This window comes from Sinocyclocheilus rhinocerous, unplaced genomic scaffold (genome assembly GCF_001515625.1).
Source record: "Sinocyclocheilus rhinocerous isolate Xijiao unplaced genomic scaffold, SAMN03320098_v1.1 scaffold54, whole genome shotgun sequence".
NCBI classification, from domain to species: domain Eukaryota; kingdom Metazoa; phylum Chordata; class Actinopteri; order Cypriniformes; family Cyprinidae; genus Sinocyclocheilus; species Sinocyclocheilus rhinocerous.
Window position 1 is genome coordinate 726,696 of NW_015647078.1, and position 22,012 is coordinate 748,707.

General features: G+C 37.8%; 1 protein-coding gene across 1 annotated transcript in view; it reads left to right on the forward strand.

Moving 5' to 3' along the window:
- The window catches only part of LOC107708701 (receptor-type tyrosine-protein phosphatase U-like), a 266,276-nt gene that overhangs the window by 50,879 nt on the left and 193,385 nt on the right, over positions 1 to 22,012 (forward strand). The window contains exon 2 of the mRNA XM_016513005.1: positions 18,636 to 18,764. Within this exon, the coding sequence (XP_016368491.1) occupies positions 18,636 to 18,764 (129 nt within the window). The remainder of the gene's footprint in view (positions 1 to 18,635; positions 18,765 to 22,012) is intronic.

Sequence of the window (22,012 nt, forward strand, 5' to 3'; positions counted from 1 at the left end):
ACTGTATATATATATATATATATATATATATATAAAAAAGGTTAAAATAAAACAGGTTATATAATATTTTAGTTTGACCTTGTTTGGCCAATCAATAAATGAAGTTTAAACACCTTCTGTCACCCACCATTTGATGACAAAAACAAAACAAAACAAAGTATTTTAATGAAAATTCCTTGAGACAATATCCATCATTGCATTGTTCAGTTCAGTTTTCTACACTCCAACACAGATTTAATGACAGTATGGTTAAAGGATTTGGATTTGTGTCACTCTGGAATGTGGTTGTCTCCGTAAATAACCGAACAGAAGGAGATTACGCAGAAGTGAAGTGACAGCCCTATTCAGCTGCGCTGTGAATGTGGCCTTTATGACTTTGAGCTTTGCGGGGACTGAGAGATATCTGATCCCTCAACCGTCCAACCATCTTCTCATTTCCTTTTGTAGAGCTTATGCTAACCGATTTCACTGGTGAAATTCAAGTGAAGTAATTCAGTCCACACTCTCCGGTGCACTTCTTAGGGCACTCAGCACGGGGCCTTAAAGAAAGTCTTAATGCTCTAGCGCAAGACTACTTTTGAGTGTGGCGGACTCCTAAATCTGAAAGCAGCCACAGAGAGACACTTTGAGAGGTGCTTTGATGGAGTCAGTGAATAGACCAAGCAGCTGACACCTTTCTAACCGCAGTTAAAAGCGTCATCTCAATCTCTTCCACCTCCTTTCACAAGAAAGAGAAATAAATTCTCCCCTAAAGGCAATATGAAAATTTCATATTCCCAGCTCCATCGCCGTCCTCTCCTCCCGTCCTTGCAGAAAGAGAAGCGTGCAGGTGCTGGAGTGACAATGAGTCTGATTAGCGTCGTATGTTCTCTATGATGCCTATATGTGTATAAAAGTGTAACGGGGCGGAAGAGCCAAAAAAAGGCTTGTATAGCTCACGTCGTAGCTCTAATTTATATCTCACTGTGCGGGAGAGAAAAAAAATGAACAGACTAAATGATAAATGGGAAGTTGGCACTTATAATGACAGCCGCGTTTCCTTCCTTTCCTCTTTTCTTTCTTTCTTGGTTAATGTTTTCCTCCTCCCGGCAGATCGGAGGGTAATGGATGTGAAACCGAGAGGATGACGCCCCATCTTTCCTCTTGCTTTCTAAAAACGCTTTCCCTCAGGAATGCAGCTTGTCTGCTGAGGCGTACGCTCAGGGAATAAGTCTGTGTGTGTGTGTTGTACCGAACAAGTGTTAAAGGGCTATTAAAGGACTGAAGGGCTGTTAAAACAGAATAACATTTAAAAAGCCACCTGTAACTAGTCGAGTCCATTCAGTGAAGAAATCAAAAGAGAAGAAACACAGTAATTGCTACTTTTACAGCACTATGAAGTGTTTTAGTGGCGCTTGCTAAGGCAAGCACAATCACTGATTTTGACTAAAACTGATTTTTCTGACTATTCTGAACAGAACTCAATTAAAGCGATCACAATTTGCTTTGTTTTACGTGTCATTTAAGGTTGGATCGGTCTGAATATGGTATTAAAGTGATAGACTGGAATGACAGCTCATTCAAGTATAACACAGCAGTCTCTCTGCACATTTTTTTTACAGAAAACACAAAAGAAATTACTGTGAAATGTGTTTAGACTTTGTTTCTTTATGTCCATCTGTCTAAAAGTGATGCGTTCTGATACGTTTTTGAGTGTAGTACTGTATACGGTGGCTATTTCTATAACCATTTCTATATTTTTAACCATTTCTATTTATTCAATAAATGTAATTAGAATAATAATACAGTTTAGGGCTGTTACCAATCAAATGAAAACAACAAAATCTTATCTTTGAACTCCAGAAGTGGCATTTAGATAGATTTACACAGGCTGTTTACTGCAGCTCATATATGGCATGAATGCATTTACACTGCAGTTACAAATGCATAAATAATGTTATGAGATTATTATGTTACATATAAAATATACTGAATGTAGAACTAATAGTCGACTAACCATTAGTCGCAAGAAGAGGCTTAATCGATCACAATTTTATCAGTCGCTTAGTCACAGAAAAAAAAAAAAAAAATCAACGTCAGAAGACGTTGATATTTGGTTACATTTTGGTTGCGACGTCGGGTGACCAAAATTCAGTGTCAATTCAACGTCTCAGTGTTAATTTAATGTCCAATACCAACATCAGCTGACGTTGATATTTGTTGTTTTTAGGTTGTGTAACCAAAAAACAATGTTAAGTGGGTGTCAAATATTGACGTCAACCCGCTGTGTGTGCTTGAGCGCTGATAGACTATAGGCAATTAAAGGCTCATTATTATGAATTATAAGGTTTATTAATATAAACGTGCGATTAGTCAACTAATCGCTTTAAATGAACGACTATTAGTCGATCAGAAAAATCTTTAGTTGAGGGCAGCCCTATATAGAACTATGAAATGACACTTTAAATATGAAACTAAAACCTCCATTAGGTGAGGACAAGTCACTGACTTAATGAGTGAGTCATTGATTTACTCACTCAACCAATTTATTTAAAACAGCTGATTCATTTAGGAATGAGGCAAGTGACATACTGATTTCCAAACTGCTTACTCGCATACTATTCCTGCTGTTTATGCCATAGAAAGATGTGCTAAAAATAGTACTGTACTAGTATGCAGTTTCTAGAAGATTTTGCGAACTGTTTATAAATGGCTTTTTGAATCTTTGACTCACCAGATTCGTTCAAAAACACTGAATCATTTGGGAACGAAACACCACTGTGTTGATCAGCAGTGCCTTGACCACCCGAAGGGCCTGCAAATACAGTGACTTGTTCTTCCTCAAAAGTGATAAACTTAGTACCTTGTTACTTAGAAAAATAAAGAACAGCCAATCAGAGCAACACACCATCCAGAAAAACAGATCAAACTTTTACTTTGAGAGCGAGAGAAAGGAAGACATTTTTACCATGACCTTTCCGAGTCTGTAATGTGAAAGTGCCATACGTGTGACAGTAAAAGTTGGAAAAGTGTCACTACATCAGTCAAGGGAGTTGAACAGTCAGAGAAAGTTTGGCACTGACAGACGGTCAGACAATGATATGGAGCTCATTTCCAGAACTCGTCGTGAAGCTCAGTCGTAAATTTTAATCTAGAGTCTGTGAATAATTGATGTGGGGTTGGAACATAAGGTGAGGTGATGCTGAAATGTTCTGTATTGATGATCTTGTTCCACTCTCATACTGACACTCAAAGTTTGGGGGCATTTTTATTCATTTTGATGGCAGTTTTGCTCTAAGCCCTCATTCCTTTCTGACATTACATAATTTTGCTTAATTAAGTTAAGCCATTTTATATTATCTAGCATTTTAAATAACAGACAATTGGTCAACATTTAGTAGTTAATATGATATGGTATCTTAATATCATAAAAAAGCACACTTTAGTATACTGTTATGTACTTATTCCAGAAATAATATTAAATGCAATGCTTTCAGAAACCTAATTGCATGTACATTGAAATTAACTTAAATTAAAGTTAATTTAGAATTTAAGCCGAATGTAAAGTCATAACACATTGCAGTTAAAATAATAATCAGTATGTTAGTATGCTAGTCAACACATTAGAAAAGCGTACTTTTTAAAATCATGACAAGTGATAATTAAAACAGTGACTTAAAATGCAATTTGGAACTTTTAATTTGACGTTATTACAATGTGCAATTTTAAGTGTACTTAAGTCTGTTAAGAAATAAAAGTGTACTTAAGTGGCATTTTATTTCATAATTTTTTTATTTCGTATATTTTTAAGATTTGAAGTACACTACAAGTTCACATTGAATACAGTTCTGTACACACTTCTGTTTCACAAGCATATGTTGTGGTAAAGAATATTAATTCATACAATATTATTTATTAATATGATTATTGATTTATGTCATTTTAATTAAAATTAATGTGTCATTATATCAATAGCCTGCTCTTGGTTGTGATTAGGGCTGTGTGATATTGAAAAAAAAATGCGATACGCGATAAATTGGTAAAAAATGTGATATTCGATATGCGATACGATATTGCTTAAAGTGTGAAAAATCTATTTAAATTATATTTTAAAATATTTAAAAATTAAAATTATATAACCAATTTGTTTCACATTCTTTCTTGGAAAAGAAAGAATCACTACAACTTCTGAAAGTGACCAGCAGTGTTTTAGCAGTACATAAAAAGTAATGTCACAAATCAGAAAATGAAATTTAACATCAATGTGAACATACAAACAAAAAAATTAATGACACTAATTTTATATCATTGTAACTTTGCTTTCCATACACTTTAAGTACTTCTTCATATACCTCAGCAAAAACTATAGTCTGAGAAAGTTCAAACATGATTAAAGGCAAGTGAACAGTCAGTAAAAAAAAGAAAGAAAAAGGGGGAAAAAAGAACAAATACACAATTTACAAGCATAGCTCAAATAAATAGTATTCAGGTACAGACATTTAATAATTAAGTGTAAAATAACACTGCATTGTGTTCACTGTATGAATTAAATTTAGATTAATCTTTGTTATAGCTGTTTTGTTGTTTGATTAACATTAGTGACATATTCAGCAGCACGTATTTATAGGCTGCTGTCCCTTTAAATCCGACTGCACGGATCCAGTATAATGATACACATCCGATTTCTTTCTCAGCTGTTTACATTCATTTAAAACATAACTGACTGCGTTTACGAGAATGATCGTCGAGACGGGTACTATTGACAATTCTGTGTGTATGTGTTTGTTCAAACATAAGGAGGAGGAGATGCGAAAGACGAATCAACTCGGTGTTCGCGAGCTGTCTGAAACGCGTCTCTCTGTGTGCGCGCACTTTGCACGTGTGCGGCAGAACTGAAGAGACGCTGCGCGAGATGCGTCTTGTGCGCGCGCTTCAGGTGTGAGTCAGACAGCAAGACGAGACGGCAAAGAGTTGTTTTCTGCAACTTATTGCACTTAACTCTTTTTAACGTCAAGCAATTCTCTGCTATATGCGTCGAACTAAAACTTTGACCTTTTGCAACGTTTTGATTTAAGTAGCCTATTATTAAAATGATTCAGATATCGCACGCCCTTGCGATATGCATATCACGATATTTACATTTGCGATATTTCGATATTTTCGATATATCGTGCAGCCCTAGTTGTAATTAGATAACCAATCAAGTTCCACAGGATTTTGAGAGAGTTCATAACATGATTTGCATTGTATTCACTTGCTAAATCATTAACAGGTGGACTAGATCTTTGTGTCTCACTCTTTTCTCTGTTCTCAAAGATGAAAGTGTAGCTAGTCTTCTTCGTATCTCTCCGTCAGTATTTATTATCAGTATGTGGGTCAGTTTTTCCAGCCGCTGTGTTGCTGTAAACACGAGCACAAAATTGGTGATCCATCATAAACATGTAATTCCCATCTCAGTACCATCATCATAACTCCAGCTCTGGCTCCAGACTGACAGCAGACAGAATCTCAGCGTTCCAGCAGTGGAGGCTCACAGTCCCTGATAAACACCTGGACTCCCCGCCGGACTGAACTTACCTCAGACAGCAGGAGCGCACACATGCTTTACAACTCCGACTGCGAGGAGGCCGAGCTTCCGCGTATGCGCTCACTGTCAGATGATAGATTACACTCGCATTGTTGGGAGGTTTGGAGATGATTGAGGAGAGCAGACCTGGACTTTTTCTCTTTTTTTTGACTTTCTTGTGTTTCTGACACTTACTCAGAAGAGCTGATGCTTTGAATTTAAATTCAACATTAATACGTGTTCCTGGTCTTAATGTGAAGTCATCAAGCCACCATGACCTGAAATGGGGGAAGTCGTGGCCTAATGGTTAGAGAGTCGGACTCGTAACCCAAAGGTTGCGGGTTTGAGTCTCGTACCGGCAGGGATTGTAGATGGGGGGAGTGAATGTACAGCGCTCTCTCCCACCTTCAATACCACGACTGAGGTGCCCTTGAGCAAGGCACCGAACCCCCAACTGCTCCCCGGGCGCCGCAGCAAAAAAATGACTACCCACTGCTCCGGGTGTGTGTTCACGGTGTGTGTGTGTTCACTGCTGTGTGTGTGCACTTGGGATGGGTTAAATGCAGAGCACTAATTCCAAGTATGGGTCACCATACTTGGCCGCATGTCACGTGACTTTCACTTTTCACTTTCAGATAGATAACAGACCACAGATAGAGTCAGTGCTTGGTAGTAGTGGATTACTTGTAATCTTTTCATCCAAATTATGTAATCAGATTCCAAAAATTAAGCACTTGTATTTAGATTACATTACATTTTAAAATGTTCTTTATCAGATTACAGTTACTTTTTTATGGATTACATGATTACATATCATTCACACAATGACAGTTAATTATTAATAATTTATTAATTCCCCTTAACTCTTCTTTTCTAATTTCCTTTCTTAAAAAATCTCTTTAAAATTTCTAAAAATATTCTATTGTTTGTCATAATGTTTAGCTTTGACTATACCTCTCAGTCAATTAACTAACTAACTAACTAATTAACTGAAACAAATAAGTTTAAGTTGAAGCAATACAATTATTAAAACTATAACCGAAATAAAAATAAATTGAAGCTCAATAGGAATATTTATTAAAAAAAGTGAGGACAACTTAGGCTAAAATTAAAAGAAAAACTTAATATATAAAAAAAAACTTCATTCCAAATATTAATACATACTATAACAGTATATAAATAATTCTAAAATAACACTATAGATAAGGATTAATAGCTTAATAGTATGTGTTTGGGATGAAATGCCAGTTGCTGTGGTGAAGATGGACTCAACAAGCTACGATCAGCATTTGTGTTGCTAGGACTTTGCTGAAAGAGTTGCAAGCATATCAGTTTGAGTCAGCCAGCGCTACTCGTACATTACCGGCTGATGGACATGTCTCGCGTGGGAGCCATAAAGAAAATTAGTTCCCATCCAGCCCTGAGATAAATTGTTCAGCGGGATAAGGGGAGACATTTGCAACCGTTTGACTGTAAGTAATCGTCATGAGTTGATAGCCCGTGTCCTATACTTAACCATCAATAACACTCTCCGCCTCCAGAGAATCATTTCTCTAACAGAAACAATACCAAACAACAAATATTTACTGTCTTTATGGCTCACAAAACATAGCGATGTTTCTCACTGAAGCAGGGTGAGTTACTCTGAGAGAAGCAACAGAGTAGCTCTGTTCCAAACCCTAGTGAGCTGCCCTGCTGTCTATTAAGGCAGCATTCTCATTAAAATAGGACCTCATAAGTGACTAATGTAAAACACTATTGAGTGTTTTAGCTAGGACTCCATGTGTTAGATATATTGTTTTGAATAGAGATAGCTGTTGGCATGTTGCGAAGCTATTGCATATGCATGTTGCATGTTGCATACAATACTTTTCGGCATATTTATATCCACACTTTTTAAATTTTTTTCTTCTCTCATTGTATTTTATTGTATTGTATTCTGCACAAAGGATCATAGGCGGAAATCCTAGGGGGGACTGGGGGGACAGGACCCCCCCAAAACCATGCTGTGTATTGTAAATAATGTTTTTACTTTAAATAATTGTGTAAGTAGTAAAACAACACAAACGGGGCAAAAATGCGTTTTAAGTTTAGAAACATATTGAGTCTCCCCCTCCCTTGCCTCACAGTGCTTCGGTCCAAATGCCTGCTTTCCTCTTTTACATCACCTACACACACACAAGTCCAGTGAGAGAGAAGTCAATAGTTGTGGAACTCCAGTAAGTAAGGCTGTCAAGGCTATTTTATTCACTTAAACATCGGATGATGTGATTTGTTTCTCTTTAAAGGGGTGCTATTATGCTTTTTCACTTTTTCAACTTTAGTTAGTCTGTAATGTTGCTGTTTGAGCATAAAAAAGATCTGCAAAGTTACAAAGCTCAAAGTCCACTTCAAAAAATATATTTTATTTAACAGAATAATAAAAAATAAAAAAAACTACAACGAATGACTCGTTTGGACTACAACGTATATTTTCCGGTATTTGTGATATCACAAATATCGACGAATGGGACGAGACCTGGTTGAGCTGCACTAGAGAAGGCAACAAGTGTTATCACTATGTCGGAGACACGCTAGCTTTCTTAGACGCTAACTTAGAGTGGTTACAATCATCCGGGTTTAAATCGCGCTCAAATTGATTTGATTTTGAGCAATATTTACACTGAAGCTAGCAGGCGGCTATGGTAAGGGGCAGGACATTTCCCAACCAGGCGCCGAGTGCTGCCAATCACAACACACACTGGCCCAGCTAACCAATCACAGCACATTTCGTATTTCAGAAGGCGGGCCTTCATTTGATACAGGAACTTTTCGAACCGTTCATGTAAAATATGTGAAAAATAATGTGTTTTTCGAACAACCTAGTATGAGAGCCTGTTCTAGTACACCACCAAAACAAAATCAAGACTTTGTAAAAGAGCATAATAGTATTAATGCCAATGTATTTTTCGATGAGTCCGCTATGGTAGCAATAATAACGTTACCTGCTTGACGGAAAGGGTTGCCAGGTTTTCACAACAAAACCCGTCCAATTGCTACTCAAAACTAGCCCAAAACTAGCCCTAACGAACCGCGTTTCGAGGGGGGTCCCCCGGTAAAAATCGCGTTCCGGGGGCTAAAATGCACGTTATTGGGGTCGCTTCAACCCGCGGACATTAAAAACAACCCGCGGCAACAGTGATAAAGTAGCCCAATTCCACGGGAAAACCGTGGACTTGGCAACACTGTGACGGATAGTAATGTCTACAACGGACACGAGCGCTGTCTCGGCGCGACCACAATAGCTTGAAGTTGTCTAATTTGCCAAGGTGTCCCTGCTGCACTAATAGTAGTAAGGCTTTCCTCTGCGTATACATATCCTTACAAGTACAATTTTAGCTGTATTATTTGTGTCCCCTTCAAAAATTGCTCTTGAGAAATGTTATGTTTATTGTCCCCCCCTACTGTTAGACGAAATTTACTCCCCTGCAAAGGATATATACAATTCTGCCTTAGAATTTGTGTAAAAGGTATTTTAGAAAGTAACACAATTATGCTGCCTACTCTGTGAAACTGAATTCACGCCTGGATCGTGATGCCTTAAAATACCGTCCATGTAGGAAGCTCACTAAGTTTTGGAACAGAGCCCATATGTCTCTGTCTCTCATTTAGTCACGTTTTTTTTCTTCCTTGCACTTGTTTTTATTCCTTTCTTCCATTTGCTGCAGGTGATGATCAGATTTATGACAGTGCTACAAATGGGAACCGCGGGACAGATATTAAACCTTCTAACATACTATTGGCATCAAAGAAGAGCCATAAAGTGAAAAAAAAAATAGAGATGGGTGTGCGTGGTGAAGGAACAGACTGCACTCAGTGTGAGTCTCAGACATCAAAGGCAGCGCCGACACACGTATACCTGCATCTCCACGCCAGCTTTCGGGATGCGCTGTTCTGCAAATTACTTTCCTTGCTTTCAAAGTAACGGCCACAGCATTCACACTGCGTTATTTATTTACGGTGCTTTGTTCTGTCTCACCACACCTCTCAGAGGGCTGTCTGGAGACACAAGACGTCTTCGGCGAGGGGAAGTCAGGCCTCGTCTTCAGTGCGCTGATGAGAGACTGTGTCGGCTGGTTTTCATTTATGCAGTTTCTAATTAGCATACCACAAGGATCAAAATGCTAAAGATACATTTTTCTATCTTAATTTATCGTGTTTGACATTTCAGCAAGAATACTGCTCTGGGAAAACAGTTCAGGTTTTCATGTAGCAGATCTGGAAATACTCTTCTTCAAGTGTTTCCTCAGGGAAGCGGAGCGCTTGTGCCATTAACAGCCCACACAGTCATACAGACACACGAAACGACAGGCAGTCAAACCTTTCTACAAGTGTTTAACATGTAGCGTAAGTACTGACCCCACAGGAAAATAAAATCACAAATGAGATCTCAATAGATAGAGACAGCAGTGAGTTTTAAAAAAAAAATAACACTGTACACTGCAGCTGTGTTATGGACAACAAAAAACAAGCCTGTTGCATTGTTTCTGCAAAATGATACTATGTTGCTTCTTTCACATTTCACAACACTTTCAAAGTACACTACCAGTCAAAAGTAACATACCACATAAAAATATATTTGCTGAAGCAACCATGACATCCTTCTACAAGTCTTTGAACTCCTTCATCGTGACTCGCTTTGCATGTGTAGTGCTGTACCGGGTGCGCTACCGAGCAAATTTACTTCATCAGAAAAAGCCAGTTTGTATGATGCAAACATCAAAAAAGTATTAGTTTACAAACCATGCACTATGGTAAAAGTGTCCTGTGATCATAACATAGTATTGTGCAAGGAACTGTGCGAGAATAAGATGTTGTTTGAGTTTGTTCGATCTGTCTAATCATAACACAGAATTCGCCATTTTGTCTGACAAACAAGACATACAGGAGGGTATATTAATGTCAGTAAACTTGAAATATGGTGTGTACTGATGTCTTTCCATGCTTGAAACAAGATACCTTCTGATGTTCATTCATGTTTAGGGGGGGCGGGTCTTTGCAAAGGGTCAATTGTATGTATAGGTATGTTTTTGGAGTTTTGGGAAAACAAATTTGGTAGATGCCAGTAGGGATATGCTGGTATCAAATTTTCATGTTGCGATTAATTGCTATTGGAACATAGCAGCATGTTTCTAGAAGGTCTAAAGTGATCATTAGACCATTCTTGTACCAGTAACAAACTAAATTTGAGCAGTCATTCTAGCTTGGTGGTCAAGTGTTTGTTTTTTCTTCCCCCTTTTGGAATAGCCAGTGACCAGTTTGGAGCAGCTAATGACCAACTTAGCATTTTCTCGGCAAAGTTTGCAGTTAAAAGTCAGGATTTCAATATTAACTTGAACATTTCTCATCAAATTATCTGAGTTTAAAACTACTTTTACAAAGTAGTTTTAGTAGCTGTGTCAAAGAAATATAACAGATACATTTCATGTGCAATGAATGTGCAACTTCTGAGCAATAACATTTCCTCTGGGAACACACACACACACACACACACACACACAAACATGTACACACAGTTTTCAATAATTATAATTTAATTAAATGCATAACTGAGTGCTTGCAGAAAGGATCATAGGCAAAGCCCGTGCTAATGAGCAACATCAGTGGAATGTGTCAACACAATGCAGTTAAAAGAGCTGAGCAACTTTAAAGGGGTCATATGACGTTGCTAAAAAAGAACATTGTTTTGTGTATTTGGTTTAATGCAATGTGTTTATGCAGTTTAAGGTTCAACAAACACATAATTTCCACATATTGTACATTATTGTTTCTCCTCTATGCCCCGCCTTTCTGAAAAGTGTCGGTTTTTACAAAGCTCATCGGTCTGAAAAGCGAGGTGTGCTCTGATTGGCCAGCTATCCAGTGCGTTGTGATTGGCCGAATACCTCAAGTGTGTGACGGAAATGTTATGCCCCTCACCATACTGTGATGCCCTGTCCGGCCGGAGCGACGAGACATAAACATTAAAACCCATTATAAACGAGGCATTTGTTGCATCCAGTGGTTCATATTATCTGGCATCATAAAAAAAAAAAATCAAGAGGTAGACTGAAATCGTATTACTTTGTTTCTTTGAAGAACAGTTCTTGAAACTTCCTGGAATCACAAAATGAATAGTGGATAAATAATGATTTATAAGTTATTATACTATCAATACCAGTCAAAAGTTTGGAATATTTTTTTATGTTTTTGGAAAAAAAAAATTGCTTCTATGCAATTATTTTATCAAAAATACAGTATAAACCATATGTAGTAAACAGTACAATAATTATTTTTTAATTTGTTCATGTGATGCATAGCTGAATTTTAGCAGCCATTACTCCAGTCTTCACTGTATTTATTTATTTATTCACGTACTCACTTTTTTCAAATGTTTTCAACATTGATAATAATCAGAAATGTTAGGGTGAGCAGCAAATCAGCATATTAGAATGATTCTAAAAAAATTGCTTCTATGCAATTATTTGATCAAAAATACAGTATAAACCATATGTAGTAAACAGTACAATAATTATTTTTTTATTTGTTCATGTGATGCATAGCTGAATTTTAGCAGCCATTACTCCAGTCTTCACTGTATTTATTTATTTATTCACGTACTCACTTTTTTCAAATGTTTTCAACATTGATAATAATCAGAAATGTTAGGGTGAGCAGCAAATCAGCATATTAGAATGATTCTGAAGGATCATGCGACACTGAATACTGGAGTAATGATGCTAAAAATCCAGCTTTGAATCAGAGAATTTAATTATATCTTAAAATATATTCAAATAAATATGTCATAATATTTCACAATATGGACAGAAGTCGGCCTTAAGTCATCTTCAAGTCAAGGTTAGGGTTTGGGTTAGGGACCATCAACCACTCATCTAGTGCATGTATATGGAGAAAAGAAAGAAAGAAAGAAAGAAAATAGTGCAGCGATCGCAGTGTAATTGGCCTGGACAGACTAGTTCAAACAAGTCAACAACTGGACTGAAAATGAAGTCAGACACACCACAGGCAGTTTGAGATGAGCAGTGTGCTCATAATGCCTGAGACTGGAGTAATGCCTCTGCATTATTAAAGCAACAGATGGAAAGGTAAACAAACAAAGGGAGCGTGGGCCCCGGAGCCACCCTCACCATAGTCCATGAGTGGGTCTGGCACCGAGTCAGCCAGCCTCTTTAGCACCTTACAATATCATGCTGCTATGAGACTATGAGCTTTCTGAGGCCCAAATGAAGCTCTATGTACAAACGTTTCTGAAAGAAGCCTTTTCTCCTCACCAAGGCTACGTTTATTTTATTTAAAATACAGTAAAAACAGTAATATTGTTGAATTATTTGGATATATGTTAACATGTAATGTATTACTGTGATCAAAGCTGAATTGTATTATCTGTTGAAAACAGTTATAAACGGTTAACTGCTGCTTAAACTATTTGTGGAAACCATGATGCATTTTTTTTGCCAGTTTTCAGTTTTTTTGTAACATTATACATGTATTTACAGTCACTTTTAATCAATGTATTGCACATGCATACTGTATATTATATATACTGTTTATAGGAGAGGAGAGAAGTATGTGTTTTTTTTGAAGTGGAACGACTGTGAGACTTTCACACCAGAGACAAAGCGAGAGATAATAATCTTTGACATTGTAATTTTCATGGTAGTGGTGATAAAAGCTTTACAGCTCTTCTGTAATGATCATTATCTTTGCTTGCCTCTGATGATGGCAGCTCTGACTGTAAAGCTGTGTTTACAATGACAGAGAGTTCCTTCACAGACAACTGCGGACTGATCTGAAAATCCTGCTCTTAAATGCCTGGAGATGGCAGCTGCGGATTATAAACCCATGTAATATAAGCCTGTCTTTGCTGTTTAATTTTGACAACTAAAGCAACTGAAAGACTTCCTTGAGAGCTGCTCTTGTAGCTTTGCGAGAAACAGGGTTTTAATCCGGTAGAGACTCGGTCATGATGGAGCCTTCAAGACGCCAGAGAGCTAAACCTTGATTAAAAAACAAACTGTGAAGGGTCTTGTGGTCAGGATACAATAGATGCAGTGGGTAACTTGATCATTTTCATGTGCCATCAAACATAGAACACTTTTTAGTGCAAATGCATCACTTGTGCATTTACAGACTTTAGTTTAGGGACTAGTTCTCACTATTAACTAGCTGCTTATTAGCATGTAGCATATTGGCTGTTTATTAGTACTTATAAAGCAGATATTAATGCCTTATTCTGCATGAGCATATTTTAGATAATCTAACCCTACCTAAACTTAACAACTACCTTACTAACTAATAAGCAGAACATTAAGAGTTTATTGAAGGAAAACTATTTGTTTTTAGTTAACAGTGAGAATTGGACCTTAAAATAAAGTGTGACCTCAGACGGTACTGATAATACATAATGATTCTTGCATCTGTTTTTTTTTTATAAGAATAGTGTACAAAATAATTTTGTAATATATTTCTGCAACTGTGTGTAAATATAGTTAAGTTTCAAGTTTCAAGCCAACAAATGATGTCAATTTAAAGGGCAGAAAATCAGAGGTTCATAGAAAAAAAGGGCATTTCTAAATGATCATTTAGTTTCAGACAGATGGGAAAAATAAAGTGGTTGAAGTAGCTTCAAAAACAGAAACGCAGCATCCATCAGCTGAACTCGGGCTCTTTCAGTGAAGACAGCGTCGTTGATTATAATGGGAGTGATTTAGTTTGGACGTGTTGTGATGTTGCTCGCATCTGATGGAGACAAGTTCTCAAGCCATAATAGAAACACACTAATTTGCTGTCTTTGCTACATACTGTATGTGAAACGCTTAAACAAAGTGCATAATGCATGTGCATTTATGGTTCAAAAATATGCATCTACGTCATGGACAGCTCTGGTATGATCCTGAAAGGTTTGTTTTGCGATAATGACCGGCTGACTGTACATTATCCAGCTAATTACTGTCAGCCAATCATTATCACAAAATAAATGGACCTTAAATATAAATTTTTGGCCTTTATTTTTTTGGTCAGTGTCAAATCACTGTGTAATACGACGGACTAGCACAACTAAATTCCACCACTGACCAATCAGAATCTGAATGCTGAGAGTGCATGTCTCTACTGAGATGTTCTGCTGTTTGTGTGAGTTTGGTTTATTTACCGGGGTCTGGGTGACTATAATTTCGCCACCTGTAATGTAACGTGAGAGCATGTGGTTGTGAGAGTGCTTCTGTTTTGAGACGCTACTCTAGATGGAGTATTATTAGGTTCTGTTGGGAGCCTGCTGATAGCATGTTTCTCAAAGACACACTCACAGTGAGTGGGTCACCTCACACCGGCGATGAGTCTATTATGTGTGTCTAGCTCCGTCTCTGTGTCTCTGGTGTGATGCTGATGTTTGTCAGCTGACAGCAATCTACCTGACCCATCTTTACCTCCCCGTCCTCCAAGCCTGGAGCTAATTGAGCCGAAACACACACCTCCACTTACACACAGAGCTGAAGAAAACCAGAGCTATTAGATGCAATTAAGGAAAGAAAAACAAAAGGCACCGAAAAGCTTTTAGCTGGAGTCTGAGTTCAGATGTGGCACTCAATCATTTTTGCCTGAGATGATGCCACATCAGTGCGTGTGCCGTCGAGAGTGTATTTTTGTTTGCCTCATTAGTTTTAGTGTGGGTGATTAGCCTTTATTCACACTACACACACTACAATTCCAAATCCAATTTTTAGAACTGACTGTTCGCACTGTTATTTAACAAGTAATGAACCCCAAACAGATCCAAAATCCCAACCAGGCTCATTGGAAAAACCTGCCTGTGGCGACATTTCTGCAAAATAATATTACATTGCTTCTTGCATGTTTCCCGACACTTTCAAAGTGAAACGCTCAGTGAGTGGTGCTACAAGCATGTTCAGTTTGATCAGAAATCTGACGCTGCTTTGTTACGTTGGTTGTTGTACGTATCGCTGCAGTTCAAAAATTAAATGCCTGGTGAGTGGCGGTAAATTAGCTTAAAGGGGTCATATGATGCGATTTCAAGTTTTCCTTTCTCTTTGGAGTGTTACAAGCTGATTGTGTAGCCTTTGAAAATAACGTACCACCTACACTAAACCTAACAACCGATAGTGTTAACAAAAGCAAATGCGAGATAACCAAAAACTGAAGCAGGCATGACAATTTTTGAGCTCTTTTATTGTGACTTGCATTGCGAGTGCAGTGCTATAACCGGGTGTGCTACCGAGCAAGTTTACTATTTGAGAAAAGCCATATACTGTATATTGAGCTGATTATTTGATGTAAATGTCAAAGTGTATTAGTTTAAGTGGTAAATTTGTTTTGAGGTCATAACATAGTATTGTAGTAAAGACGTTAAGAATTAGGAATAAAAATGATTGGTGTTTTACTGCCACTAGTGTTCATTTCAGCCAAACTGCAATGGATTGTAAGTATACTGTAGGGATGTTTTTGGAGCTTTCCAAAAATGTAGGTAGAGGCTAGGGCTGTGCGACTTGGGGGAAAATATCAAATTGCGATTTTTTTGACAGATATTGCGATTGCGATTTGATTTGCGATTTTAAATTTGCAAAGTCAAGCTTCAGCTCAATATTGCCAATAATGTGCAGCACAGTATGGGTATCATTACCCTGCTGAAAAAAACAATAGAAACTATCACAGAAATTCTTATAGTTTCCATTAAACCATTACTGTAACGAATCATCCACTGAGGGCGAGAGTAGTGAAGAACCCAAGTGCAGTTTATTTACAGTGTGATCCAAACAATAATCCGAGACTTGACTTGACATGAACAGACTTGACATGAACAGACTAGACTCACCAACAGCGGGATAAATACATTCAATACACGACGACAGACAATGGCAACATGATGGCTACTTATAGGAAACAAGAGCTGCAACTCAAGGCTGGCAGTCATGCATATGCTCTGGAACAGAGTAATATCGCGTCCATATCGCAGGCTTTGCGATTAGGAAATCGCAACGTCTCAAATCGCGATTTCGATTCGATTTCGATTAATCGCACAGCCCTAGTAGAGGCACATTTTTCCAATCAGCCTAGACTGAGGTAGAGGTCTGCGCGGGACTGTTTTTTTAGTCCCGCTCCCACAAGGTTCTATTCCGCACCCACCCGCTCCGCTATATATTCACTCTTTGTTCACCCGCTGTCCGCTTAAAATAATTTTCTTCCCGACCCGACCGTTCCCGCTAAATTTAGATCTCGTTTCCAGAATCTCACTTTGAAATTTCCGCTACTGAAAGAAAGAGAGATAGGCTGACAAATAAAAGTGTATTCTGCACAAAATTGTGTTATTTTTTCATTTAAAATTATAGGCTAAGCAAAATATAAACAAAACCGAGTTGAACGTCCTTCAAGGACAGCGCATCCACACTTTGCTCCATCCTTATTCTGCTCTGTCACTCATCGACAACCTGCCTGTTCTGTCTGAGGGCCGTATATTTACCACAGGTACAGCCTGCTCTGAGCATCGTTATGCACATGCTGCGTTATGCAGACCATGCAAATAAAACGTGTGACGTTTAAAGTATGCGTGCAGCACGTGCATAACAGTCCTGAGCGCAAGCTGTACCGGTGGTCAATAAGAATAAAGCACAGATACCCGCGGTTCCCACGGGAGAGCTGCGGGAATGCAGACCTCTAGACTGAGGCCCCGTCCACACGGAGACACGTTTAGCTGTATACGCATACATTTTGTATCGTATAGGTGTTTCGTCCACACGGATCCGGCGTTTTGGGAGAGTGAAACTGATATTTTTTTAAATTGGGTCCCAGAGTGGATAAATCTGAAAACGCCGCCCTTGCGCTTTCATGTGGACAGCGAATCCGTATATTTTCTGAAACGATGACGTCATCAGCCCACATCTCGCCCCTAGTCAGACACCGCTACGTCACGTAACAGCAACAAAAACATGAACAAACACTGAACGATTGTCTTTTTATTAACTAACATTAACACAGATTAATAAATGTATTGTTCCATGTTCGTTTGTATACCGCGCGCAAGGTTTATGTGCATAGTCCAAGTCTTCTTCTCCGTTTTAGTGTATCTCTGTGGCAGAATTACAGCGCCACATGCTGGTCTGGCATGTATACTACATCGTTTTGTGTCGGTTTTGTGGTTTCGTGTGGACGCAGATATTTCTTGAGACGAGGGGGAAAAAAAGATCGGATAGGGAAAGTTCTGGCTTCGTGTGGACGTAGCCTGAAAAACCCAAAATAGATTTATTTTTCTCTCTGCAAACAACTAAACAGATTTGAGTCGGATATGCAAAAAATCAGATTTTAGCTGCCTGTCTGAACAAAGTTTTTCTTCTCAGTGAAAGACGCAGAGTCCCGTATCGCTCCTGAAAGGTTACTGTTACAAAGTAAGTCGTAGTTTTGTGCGGAATATTTAATTACTCGAACAAAACAGCCCTGAGGTTCCTTTTCCACTACAAAGCTAGCAAACTCACATAAAGTTATTTACAGAAATACATCTGCCTAAAGCAGCAATCATCCTACTGTTCTCATAAAAAGTTATGAGTGTGATCAAAAATGTGGAGCTTTTGGCTGTTTGTTGTTTAAAGAGATCATTATCAACTCATTTTATTTTCTTCCCTGAAGTTCTCTCAAAATGTTGGTCAAATTTTAATGCACCAAAAATTTAATGCACCAAAAATAGACGCAGTTTAGCTTCAAATTATAATTTTTTTCACCGACGCTTGCAATTAAGCAAGCTGTTTTCACTACTGCACCTTTAAGACGTCTTTATTCAAGTAGCTTCATGGGAAATCATTAAATGCGTCACCCTGGCCTAGGTGTCGCCATGCATGTGTGAAATCATTGTAAATTTCTACACGTTTACAAGTTCAACTTCAATTGAAGTATGACTTATGTTGCACTTTCCCAAGTAGGATGTTGGAATATATTACTTTTCAGAATATTTCAAAAGATCAGTTATACTGACCTACAAAAGCAAAACGCAATGTAAAGTGACCATCTAAATATAGTTTGGTTCTAACAGTGTGTTCTCTCTGTCCAGCTGGCTGCACGTTTGAGGAAGACTCCGACCCCAGCCTATGTGAATACAGACAGGCACAGGAAGATGATTTTGATTGGCAGCTTGTACGGACCTACAGCTGGCCTCACATGACCTCTGACCTTACACGAGGTGAGTTCTGTTGTACTGCTGGGCTGTAATGAACGCTCGATTGTAATATGAATGTTTCCAATATGTGATTTGGCTTTATATGTAAAACCTAAGAAAGCACTGCATGTATCCTTAATGGATAAAGCAATACCAGAATGCATTGCAAAATGCAAAAACAAAACAAAACAAAAAAACAGATAGAATATAATTTTCTTTTATTCTGAAAAAACAAAAATAGTTTAATCTGAGGCACTGTACAAAAAAAAAAAAATCTCTCAAAATGAGTTTCATAAGTATGGAGCCATCAAAGGGACATGGTGATGTGGTAAAAATGGAAATGAGGGCAAAAAAATTATATTTCATTGCCTTTGTGTTCTCTCACAAAATGCCTCCCATGCTGGTGACCCGGGTCCGTGTGCCACTCAAAGCGGGGTGGTTAGGACCGGATGGGTTACATTTGCATCCTTTCACAAAACATTTGTGTTCATTTTCAAAAGTATGGCATTCCCTGAGTAACTTTGCCTTCTTTTGCAAAACATTTGTGTTCATTTGCAAAAGTATTGTGTTCCCTCAAGTAACTTGACATCTTTCGCAAAACATTTGCGTTAATTTGCAAAAGTATTCCAGTCCCCTGAGAAACTTTGTGTTCACACTCAAAACCACTGAAATATGGCTTTCCTTCCATCTCATATTTGTTTCCATCACCGTGTCTCCTTTAGGAACTTCTGTGGCTAGGTCATTTTGTGCTGGAGTGTCATGATTTTAGATTAGCAACATGCTAACACTAAACTCTATTTAGTGAGAGAGGTAGCCTACTGCCTTTTGTGCTTTAAAACAAATGATTGTTAAGATGTTGCCTTAGATGGTAGCAGCTTATGTAGCTCCAAAGTAGCTTACTCGTTTTTGAAACAAAGCTTGTGTAAACATGCAACTTTAAGTGTCTTTGTTCTTCTAACTCCTTATTGTAGGAAGAAAGTATGTTTCAAAGAGGAAATACAAACCTCATATTTTTATCCTGACCACAAGCATAGAGTGTTATGGCAACTCATAGTGTCAAGTGTTTTTGGTAATGTCAGAAATACACTGTGTCCTTCCAATTATAAATGTGCTTTTAGTATCACTTCAGGCCGTGTCCTGCTGTTCAGGTTGGAGTTGTGTGTTAACATGCTTAGAGTTCAGATGGTTTTCAGCGGCAATTGTACTTCTGTCATGACAACTCTCGGAGGGATTGGCATGGTAATGTACATGACAATGTTAATGTATTTGGTCTTGGCGGAATAGATCTGCTACGCTGCTGCTGCGGCAGAGCAAGTACCGAGACTTGCTACTGCCAATACATCCACAACATGCTGCTGTGAGCATGTAAGAAATATTGCTGCTGCAAATATAACATACATAAAATAACCCCCATATAGCATACATGAATCAACTCATAGCAGATCTATACAGGTGGAGCTGGGGAAGGTGGAGGGTTTCTAAAGCAAGCTGCAACTGTTACGGCAAGCACTAGTCATATATTTGAATGTTGAGCAGCGAGCTCATTGGCTACCGATACAGGAGAGAACCAATCAGCTGTGCCATGTGATAATGATGTCATTAGGTCAGATTGAGTTAGACCTATCGGACTACGCCATCTAGAGTTTCATGCCAGAACTCTGTATTTCTCCGCAAGGTACATGGGCAGCTACAGAAACACACAGGGCTTTTTCCTGCTTTAATAATGGCAATCGAGTCTAAATAGTAATTTGTATGATGTGAAAATGTGGACGCTCTTGTGTGCATTATGGGTTTTTACACATCTAAGTGCTCTCACAGACACAATTGTGTTTTGTAATGTTTGTTTTCATCAGTATAGTCAGTATCCATGAATCATCATACAGTTGAAGAAATTCTGCTGTTTTATTATTATTGTTTTTTTTTACCAAGATAACAATATATCTGTGTGCGACACTATTATTATTATTATTATTATTAATGTGGTTTTCCTGTCACAATTGTGATGAACAGATTAAAAAAGTATGAAAAAAACTATGATGAGCAACTTAAAACCTAATTAATGATAGCAGCAACCAAATCTGCACTGATGCAAAACGTATTGTTTACTCGTTATGAAAAATATTTTTGTGTGTGTTCATCAGCTTTCACATAAAAAGCTAATCAAATTAGTTAAAATACCTTTAATTTGTAAAATATTTAATTCATTGCATTGCCCAATAGTCATTACCATGTGATTATTAATATAAACTATTTGATGAAATAAAAAATTAAATTAAAAAAGAAAGAAAAACTGTATTACTACAACTGCATATGCCATTATTGTGATCTAATACTACTCATAGTGTGCAATATAAACTGTCCATGGATCCATTCTAGTGGCACATAATGTTGTTAACTGAACATAAGAAGCTTGAAGACAATCTGCGGCACTTTGCGTTGACATTTCTTTGAGTAGCCATCCAATACTGCACTTATCTGGAGGGTTCAATTCCATCAAAGCTGCTAAAGACACTCCAATTGAGACAACAGCTTACTTTATTGGGAGCTATTTGGTCAATATTATTGATCCATACTGGGGTATGTTCAGCATGTCAATGAAGGGGAACTGAGAAACAGAGAGAGAGGAAAGGTAGGCGGGTGTAATGTGGGTCTAACACAACAGACAGGCTCTGTAGCATACTGATACTTCTGTGAAAACTCTAGTAATCTTTTGTATTTCAAGTTTTACACTTTTTCCTTCGATTCAATTCAAGGTTTCACATGTTGCCTTGAAAGGTGCACTAATTAATTCTGTTCTGTACTTCTGCAAAAATTCTGTTTAAATTAATGTACGAGATGAAGATTTGCTGGTTGAGTAAACAATTAATGAGTAGCAAATGCACTTTGAGTATCTCCCCCATCCCCTGGTTGATCTGGTTTTGCTGAAACTATGACGTTTCCCTGATAAAAGAACACTGTTAAAGGGATAGTTCACCCAAAAATGAACATATTTCATCATTTGCGCACCCTCATGTAATTCTAAACATACCTGACACGTAGAGCACATCAAGTATGGTAAATGGAAGTGGTTGCTTGACATGCAAATATTTTTGAGATTCTGCAAGAACCAACAAGGTTTGTTCTTATGCATTAAGCAAAGACATTTAAGTTTAATTTACCATATTTGATGTACTATACGCATGCGCACTGATCAAGATTTATATGTGAATACAATCATAAATTAAATCTGCTCATCATATAAAGCATCTGTGACTCTCAAATTTTATGGATTA